This window comes from Priapulus caudatus, unplaced genomic scaffold (genome assembly GCF_000485595.1).
Source record: "Priapulus caudatus unplaced genomic scaffold, Priapulus_caudatus-5.0.1 Scaffold402, whole genome shotgun sequence".
Lineage (NCBI taxonomy): Eukaryota > Metazoa > Priapulida > Priapulimorpha > Priapulimorphida > Priapulidae > Priapulus > Priapulus caudatus.
The window spans coordinates 144,887-154,605 of NW_014577463.1; the positions used below are offsets into that span (position 1 = coordinate 144,887).

At 39.4% G+C, this 9,719-nt stretch overlaps 2 protein-coding genes across 2 annotated transcripts in view; one reads left to right on the forward strand and one right to left on the reverse strand.

Moving 5' to 3' along the window:
• Positions 1-810, reverse strand: part of LOC106809988 (prostaglandin G/H synthase 2-like) — a 30,697-nt gene extending 29,887 nt beyond the window's left edge. The window contains exon 1 of the mRNA XM_014813240.1: positions 783-810. Within this exon, the coding sequence (XP_014668726.1) occupies positions 783-810 (28 nt within the window). The remainder of the gene's footprint in view (positions 1-782) is intronic.
• A 787-nt stretch (positions 811-1,597) lies between these two features.
• Positions 1,598-9,719, forward strand: part of LOC106809989 (cytosolic phospholipase A2-like) — a 10,745-nt gene continuing 2,623 nt past the window's right edge. Inside the window, exons 1-13 of the mRNA XM_014813241.1 lie at positions 1,598-1,604; positions 2,026-2,107; positions 2,313-2,459; positions 2,771-2,889; positions 3,135-3,172; positions 3,371-3,500; positions 3,746-3,882; positions 5,552-5,774; positions 7,391-7,505; positions 8,005-8,142; positions 8,332-8,430; positions 8,821-9,123; positions 9,467-9,645. Coding sequence (XP_014668727.1) covers positions 2,044-2,107; positions 2,313-2,459; positions 2,771-2,889; positions 3,135-3,172; positions 3,371-3,500; positions 3,746-3,882; positions 5,552-5,774; positions 7,391-7,505; positions 8,005-8,142; positions 8,332-8,430; positions 8,821-9,123; positions 9,467-9,645 — 1,692 coding nt within the window. The 5' untranslated portion in view covers positions 1,598-1,604; positions 2,026-2,043. The remainder of the gene's footprint in view (positions 1,605-2,025; positions 2,108-2,312; positions 2,460-2,770; positions 2,890-3,134; positions 3,173-3,370; positions 3,501-3,745; positions 3,883-5,551; positions 5,775-7,390; positions 7,506-8,004; positions 8,143-8,331; positions 8,431-8,820; positions 9,124-9,466; positions 9,646-9,719) is intronic.

A 9,719-nucleotide genomic window follows, 5' to 3' on the forward strand; every position in this document is an offset into this window, starting at 1 on the left:
CAAACAACACACCAAAACGCACACTACACACACACACACACACAACCACCACACACACCACACAAACAACACACCAAAACACACACAACACACACACACACACACACACTATATATAATAATATATATCGTAGATCTACGTATAATATGCAACGTGACGTGAGAGTAATTTTAGTTTCATCAATACCAATAGAACTCCGTCTATAATGTAATGCTCGCAACACTATATTCCATATTATAGTAAAAATCTACAATATTCAGCAATAAATATGCCGGCAACTGGCAATTCCCTCTTGCAGTATAAGTACATGTGACGATGGTAGGTGAGCGCGTGTATCATTTAGCTGCCAGCGACGTTCTCACGATATGCGACACCGTTGGGCGCCATCTTGTTCGCGCTGTAATTAATTCACAGATGTTGACGGATGTGAGTGTGTAACACAAGCGGCTGGGCGGAGTGGGCGACAAACATGCGGGAGGAGCGCTGACAGGTGTTGTAATACCGTGATGGTGCGCCACAAAACAAGAGCTAACTATGTTTCCGACTTCATTACTCCCTCTCCTTCTTTGTGTCTTCCTTTCGTTCTCTTTCCATTGCTCTATCTGTCGCTCCTTCTCTTTTTGCACCGCTCTCACCTCCTCCCTCTCGTTGTGTGTGTGTATCTCCCGCTCTAGCGCGCGCTCTCTCTCCCTCTCGGCTCCTCGCTCTCGCTAATTTTCCTTACTTTTCTTTCTTTCATTCTTTTCATTTCTGCTTTCCTTCCTTCCTTACTTCCGTCTTACCTTTCGTCTTTCTTACTTTCTTTTTCATCCTTTTCTTTGTTTCTTTCATTCTTCTTTCTCCCTGTAGCTCTGTCTCTCTCTCACACTTGTTTATGGCTCCTCGTATGTGAACATCACATTGAGTATAACCTTTCATATACCATAACCATATTTTCATGTAGCCACAGCATGACTAAATAAAATAGCCAAAATAAAAAGAAACGTAGGGTAGGTGTGCGATATCACGATATCAATTAGAACACTGAAACAGTTGCGATACCTGTATTTTAAGGCCTACGTTCGCATCAGAGATATCTGTAGAACATCTGTCCTTCGTCAAGCTAACATACATAGATCACAATTTTACTCACTTTAGAGTCTCATTATTCTTAATTGGTTCACGAGAAATATAGCAAAGATGTCAGTGTCATGTTTTGTCTCGCTTCAATTACACAAACGTCCTAGATAACATAAGAATCGTTAAAAAAAAATAGTGTTATACAAACTGTGAGGTGTGAATTGTATTATATTGTTATCTGGTAATATTTATATACTTATTTATATCATTCCCAGAATGCTGCTGAACTTCTAATTGATATCGATTACCGATTCAACTGCACCGAGCCAACATGTCGCATCGCAAGAGACAGTTCTCTAAGGAGACGTAAGCACATAAAGCAATTACATCATCTGCAAGACCTTATTTAATCGCGTGTGTAAACAATCTCAAGTTACCCACTCGGTAATTATGTTCGCAAATTAAACAATGATCATCCGAAATTAAATTTTAATGGCCCGTTCTCTGCGTTCATTTGCAGGTTCGATCCGTATCAAATCTTCGAGGTAGGTCGAATGACAACAAGTGGTCTGCTCGACCACTGTAGTTAGTTGACACAGGGCTAGTGTAGCAGCTCTGACATGGTGCAGTTTCTTAACTAAAAATAGGGTTGTATGACGTTGATTGTATGACCTGATATTTTCTAAACAGTTGCATGTTATATATATATATATATATTAGAAAAAATATCGGTATATTATAAGTAAGAGTAAATAATATAAGTAAACAAGTAAATAAAAAAACATGTGCGTTTGTGTGCTAGTTTTTGTGTGAGTTTGTGAGTGTTTGTGTATGTGTGCATGCGTGCGTGCGTGCGTACGTGCGTGCGTGCATACATGGACGACTTAAAGTACATACGTACGGATAGAGTATATTGTGGGTTTTAGTTGACAAACGCTATATATAATAACGTATGATTGTTTGCAGGTTTCACACAAGGCATGTATGAAGATCGTCGTTAAAGTGAAACGAGGAATAAACATCACCAAGGGTTATTGGGGAGACAAACGTGAGGTTATATATATATATATATATATATATATATAGATAGATATATCTATATAAATTTATATATACATTTAAATTATATTATAATATATTATAATATAAAAATTATTTCAAAATGAAATTTGAATTAATATCCCGGTAATACCGTGTACTATTAAATCCCAATTTCATTATCGAACGCATTGTTTTTTCTTTCACGTTGAAAGTCGACACACCGGATCCCTACGTAGTGTGCTACCTGGCGGGCTCTGCGGAACATTACCAGCGTACGGCGACGATAGATAATGAGGCAAATCCGGTATGGAACGAGACGTTGACGTTTCTTTTTGATGTGGATCGCAACAGCATTATGAGTACGTGGCACACGCGGGTTAGGGTTAGGGTTAGTGTTAGAGATAGGATTAGGATTAGGGTTAGGGTTAACGTAAAGGTTAGGTTTAAGGTTGAGACTATAGGCTTACGTTTGAATTCACGTAAGTAATTATCTGTGAAGTATCATCTTCTTGACATTATGTCACTATAAAAAACTATTACACATACACACATGTGGGTATATGAAGGTATATATATATATATATATATATATATATTGCTATTTGAGCACGTGAGCGCCAATTTTGCGTGCTGGAGGTTGTATTGTTACGTTTTTAATTGCCTCTTCTAGAGATAAAGTTGATGGATGCGAATTATACTGTGGATGAGCGTCTTGGCGAACAGATTTTCGCAATCTACGAACATTTAAACGTTGGACAAACAAAGACCGTGATGTTGAATTTTTTCGAGGTACGGACAAGTCAAACGCCGTTTGATTCATGGAAGTAGAATAGAATTCCAGTTATCTATGCCAGTTTATGTATTAGTTTTATTTAGTTGGTTGATAGTTTATATACCTTTGATAACATGATGATTCTCCATTTATTAGAAGCTACCTTTAGATCGTATTTTATGAAGTTTATTCTATACACACAATATATATATATATATTCTAATGTCGACGACTTAATTAATTTATGTGTAATTTATTGCAGACATCTCAGGTCGAATTTGATTTCTCACTAGAGATTGCGTAAGTTCTCCCGTACATCAATATCATAAATTTACCGACTATTACGACCAATAAGATTAAACGACGGTTTAACTCATCGATATATAATTATTCCTAAAAGTAGGAAACTATTTTTATATAGGAATACCCGCATTATTCTAATTATTTATGATTTTTATTATTCCTGATCTCTTATATATCCGTATTTTTATTGTTTAGGAAACCAGACTTGAGATTCAGTCTTGCATTGTGCGACGAAGAAAAGGAGTTTCTCGAGGCGCGAAGAGAAAAAGTATTTGAGAACATGCAGACATTTTTAGGCGAACGCGCGCCTACAAGTATACATCAGGTAGTTAACGATTCTACGCATTCCGCACTTAGGTAGACGCAAGAAGGCATACAAGCACGCACGCACGCGCACGCACGCACACGCACGCACGCACGGTGACATTGACACAAGCACACGGCTGTTGCAGACGTGGCCGTGTGTGTGCATGTAATCAGGAGGGAATAATAATCGATTATATAGAATCTATAGAATAATAGAATTAATAGAAACTATTATTATTCACTCGTGGTGTAATCATGTTTCAGGCTCCCACTGTGGCTGTGCTCGGATCAGGGGGCGGCTTCAGAGCAATGGTTGCCTTCAGTGGAGTGTTCGACGCTCTCACCGAATGCGGAATACTCGGCGTAACCACGTATGCTGCCGGCCTGTCCGGGTCGTCATGGTAATGAACAACTCTTCCTACTCAGAAATCGCCTGCTACTGTCGTATTTCATAGAACGCAGTGGCTACGCGTCCGGTCATCCATTACAAAGCTCAGCACAGATTCCCAAATCCACGTCACGATTAGGCCACGCCCCTTTTCAAATCGTTGATTTTACTGGATTTACTGTTGCTTCAAAAGTGACAAAAACATATTTTTTTTATAAAATACTTTAAGTAATATTATGGTAAAAACTGATTGTTTATTGTTTTTTACTGAAAAAAATATAGTTGGGCCCACATAAGACATATATGACCGGACGCGTAGCCTGGGAGCTGGGCGTCCGGTAACCGGACGCGAAGCCACGGCCTTCGTAGAAACCCGTTAGCACGTCGGCGGCTCATCAATGATCATTGATAAATCGTGAATAGGTCATGATAGTAAAATAACGCAGATTCAGTTTCAACACGTTGTTGCCTTTTCAAACGGTAGTATTCGATGAGAGTTTTACAGAAGCGACTGGCCAATCGTCTGATGTCATGTCGTAGACGGTGACGTCACGAATGCCAAGCTACAATATATATCTGATTCATTTAATAGTCTATCATGACTATAGTTAAATAATCATTCTATTGTCTGTAGCTAAAATACTTTTAAGTGTTACTACACGGGTATATTCAGCCTAAACACAAGTGTATCGCACGGTGAAAGCATTTCAGAGGCGTTTCACTGGCTCAACCCAGTAAGGTATTATCAGGAGTGAATAATAATAGAAAGATAGATAGATAATACGTTTATTGCAAGGCTATAGTAATTAAACGTTACAATTAAAATAAGTTTTGCAAACACGATATCATCAGGCAGTATAAAACTGAAATGATTTAATATTTACAATAATATATGTCCCATGGCAAAACATTGATATCACTTAAAACATTGTTCATAAAATTATATCACAACACCTAAAATCATCTTTAAGAATATATATACAATATTTAAAATAACGTGATCCTTAGTCAAAAATTTTTACAATTAAAATGCAACATAGCGATAAGAATAAAAAATATCACATTTAATAACATATAATAAATATAATATCCCATAATAGATTATGTATTATTATTATTATTATTATGTATTATTATTATTATTATTATTCACTCCTGGTATTATCACACATGTGAACCTATTTAGGTTGCCAGTCAGTTACACGGGTGAAGCCACTCAGGTGTTATAACTCAGATAAATATATTCAGGTGTTAGAATACAGGTAAACCCATTAAAGTGTTACCATAAAGGTAATCCCATTCAGGTGTAACTATAGATGGATTCCATTCAGGTGTTACTATAAAGGTAATCCCATTCCAGGTGTAACTATAGAGGCAATCCATTCAGGTGTTACCATAAAGGTAATCCCATTCAGGTGTAACTATAGATGGATTCCATTCAGGTGTTACTATAAAGGTAATCCCATTCAGGTGTAATTATAAAGGGAATCCATTCAGGTGTTACTATAAAGGTAATCCCATTCAGGTATAATTATAGAAGAAATCCATTCAGGTGTTACCATACAGGTATGCCCATTCAGGTGTAATTATAAAAGCAATCCATTCAGGTGTTACTATAAAGGTAGGCCCATCCAGGTGTCGTCACTAGGTTCAGTCTAGATTCCGGTGTTATTCTTACACAGGTACATGTCCACGCTATACTCGCATCCGGCCTGGCCGGGGACGCCACCAGGGGCGCTGCAGGACGAGTTGAGGTCAAACATTGATTCCAAGGTCAGCGAGCTGCTGACGATTGGTAGCATGACGAGATATGTCGACACAATCGTCAGGAAGCGCATGCAGGGTCAGCCAATCAGCTTCACCGATTTTTTTGGTCACCTGGTGGGAGAGACACTGCTGAAAGACGTAAACCTTTAATTCATTTAACATATTTATATAACAGCCAACAAATGTGTACGGGTTGTCATTTCATGGATGTAAGGGCAGGAGCGTGCGTAATTTATTTTACCTAGGGGGGGTGGGTGTCGCAAAACCACGCTTGCTTTGTGTTCTGGGCAGTCAACCGTTGGCAGCTCGTCTTTGGCCATTGACCATTGGCCAGCTACATTTGTCGGGAAGCGCAACCGCCCCCTTGTCACACGCTAGCTACGACCTTGGAGGGTATACCTACACATCAGCATATATCATTGCCTCTACGCCCTGCTACAAATACGCATAGTTAGGAGTCAGGCGCATGACTGTAAGAAGGCTGCTGTACACACTGCGTATACTGGTGGAGACGGATCTGCGCATACAGCGGTTCGTAGAGATGGCACCCTTATAGCGACTATATGTATATACGCGTATAGGAATGTATATAATGTGCGATGCTAATATATATGTGCTGTTGATTCACCGGTAAGGTCTACATCCGTAAGCTGACAACCCCCTCCCCGCCCACACCCACCCACCCACCGGATTCTGATGAAGCAGAAGGAATGAAGTCTAATGAGTGCAACGCCACTGATGCGAATGCGTTTACATGCCCCCCTTCCTCCGTTTACAAATTCTTTGACGCGTGTGCACAGCAAAGGCGGTGAGTCTAGCCTAGCTGTCTGCCTGAGCGTTCACTTGCCAACGGATTAAATTTTAACTGCGGTGTGAATTACGCCAAGATGAGAGGGGCGGTCAATCTTGACATCTTCCCGCTACTTCTAAATAATACACGCATCTTTTTAACCGCTGCTGCATTCTAGTTGAGTTGCCGAGTAGGGAAATTTGACTGAACGTTGCAATCGGGTATATACACGGTTTTTCTGTGGCTTCCTGATCTTTATACCATTCTGAACTAGAATCCATCGAGTGCCACTTTGGCACCCTTGGGCAATTTTTTAAAAATTTTGCAAGTTTAGCATGCCTACCCTCTTAATACATACGCGCTCAAATGCGAAAATATACGATCTGCATTTTTGGTGATAAAAATGTGGATTCTGGTTCAGGATAGTCTAAAGATCAAGAAACCACAAAAAACGTGTATATGCCCGATTGCAACGTTTAGTCATTTGGCAACCGGACTATTCCGTGCGCTGAGTGTTGGGTCAGGCGCGCCAATTCGCTTTCCCTAATTCAGGTTGCAGCAAGGTTTTCAACTTACGTTGTTAACCTGTGTAAAGACAAATTAATATTAACATAAACTAATGCTAATTATTATCTTACGTATATATATATATATATATATATATATAATATATATGCATATATATATATAAACATTGGGATTTACGTAAATCCTATCTTTGAAAACAAAATCTATTAACATTGTAAAACTCTAGCCAAGTATTTATACCCACGAGTATTTATACCCACGAGAATGGCAGGGCAAAAGCGGCCATATTGTGGCAAGCTCATGCATCAATCAAGGAGGTGACTAGATTATATTATCATTTAATATTTGATAAGATGGGGTGTAACCGCCATTCCACCTGGCAAGTGGTCATGTGAGAGATGAGACTACGATTGTGTCTGTGCGTACGTGTTTTCAGAGAATGAACGTGAAGCTGTCCGATCAAGTGGAGCGAATTAAAGATGGCGACGTACCGATGCCGCTGTACACTTGTCTTCATGTGAAGAAATCCGTGTCTGCGATGCTATTCCATGGTAAATAAAATACTATCCCCTGTCATAATTATAAATAACTATACCTTGCTACGCCTATAATAATAATTGCCATGCATATGCTCACAAATTTTCTCCTGCAACCTTACGTGATAGAAGCCTGAATAAAGTTTTTGGCGGGAGAGAGATAAACACTTGGCGAGGACAGCAGCAGTCGAGTCATGAACGTAATGGTCGAAAACATTTTAAGAAGAGAAAGGAAGTCATCAAGTTTATAGGAATAGTTGATGGCATATAATCTACGAAAACTACTGCTATCAATGTCGTGTCCGTTTAACGCGGTAACCGGAGATGGTTTTATATATCGCTTTGTATTCACGTAAAAACAAAACCTCGATTATTTATTATGTATATGTATATCTGCTTAGATTAGCATTCAAGAACCACGGGAAGGGCTATTATATACGTGAGGTAATAGTAATCTGGCTTTGTTGTAATCGTTACGCGTTATTTTTCAATGTCTAAACCTATTCGCTTTCAGAATGGCTAGAATTTTCGCCGTATGAAGTCGGCATGGCCAAGTATGGCACATTTATGAGCACAAAGCTGTTCGGTAGCAAGTTTTTCATGGGTTGCGTGGTCCGACAATATCCGGAATCCCCGCTCCACTTCCTGCAAGGTAGTCGAACGTACATTGTCCGTATTTGTAAAGATTTGCCGATAATCATCGGAAACACCCACTCAGTCGGTCTGACAACTGCATTTTTTGTTGCGTTCTAAGAGCTAGGACCCAATGTTGTGCATATATACATCGTTGTGCTTCTTGTTGTTAATGTTGTGTTGTGATTCTTGCCTGCTCTTACGTAAGGTTTGTGGGGAAGCGCGTTCTGCATACTCTTCAAGCGTTTACTGAGAGATGATAAATCTCGAAAGATGGACCCAGTGGAGATCATGCGCCAGGAGCTTGGTAATTAGCTTGGTAATTAGCATGGTAATTAGGCAGAAGTTTACAGAAATTAAATCATATACGATTAATAGGATGTATAAAACTTCTTGTAGCTCACACTAAATGCTGGGAAAACTTTTTTTTTATAGCACTACACCTGATGCACTAGTACACTATTATTATTATTATTATTATTATTATTATTATTATTATTATTATTATTATTATTATTATTATTATTATTATTAATATTATTATTAAATCAGGCGCACCATTCATGTGTTACCCCTGACCTACCTTTCATGTCCTATGATGTAATAGGACGAGACCTGGTTTTTATTATTTATTTGGGGTTGTTATTATTGTACTCTATATAGCAGTATAAAATCTGATGTGATTACAATACTGTAGAGGCGAGCCGACTCGCTGCGGAGGCAAGCGACCGCAGCGACAATGACAGCGGCGGCGAGTCGGACACTGACGATGACGAGCGGGAGACAGCGACGCTAGATGGCGCTCTGAACAGGCGCGAGAAGAAGGAGAGCATCTGGAAGAACGCCCTGGCGGCGGTGTTCACCAGCAGTGGCGTTCCCTTGTTGAGATCGAGAACAGGGAGAGCCGGGATGGTGCATAACTTCATGCGAGGGCTATCGCTGACTCAACTGTTTCCTTACTCGCCTTTCACGCCCGCGGAGTTAACTCAAAGCACGTCGCGTTAGTATTGAAACTATAAATCATTAATCCCCATTTTTTACGTGATATTTTCTATTTAGCTCTGCGAATTATAAACGACGTTGTCGTGAAGCTTTGCAGAAATATTTCGGGTTCGTTAAATGATGAACTGATGGAACAATGATTAAAAAATTAGAATGATAGCGAATACATAATATATAATAACAGGAGTCTATCAATCTATTGATAGACTCATGATACTAATAATGATAGCGAATATATAATAGCGATATTTCTATGATATATTCACGCTTATATTATCATCTATCAGATTATCAGAGCTCGTGAATTTCTCTCTGAATCGCTAAATTACGTTATTTTTCAGCCGTCTTCAAGTGCATTCATGAAGCCCTGAAGACAGAGGAGAAGCTGTTATTTCTAGTCGATAGCGGACTTACTTTCAACTCGCCCTACCCGCTACTGCTGCGGCCACAGCGGGCGGTCGACGTCTTGCTGTCGTTCGATTTCTCAGCTCGGCCGAGCGACTCAAGTCAGCCATTTAAGGTGTCTGTTGTTATCTTATGTGTCTATCTTACGAATACAAATCAACGATGTTCGCTGCATGCCAAGACATACCG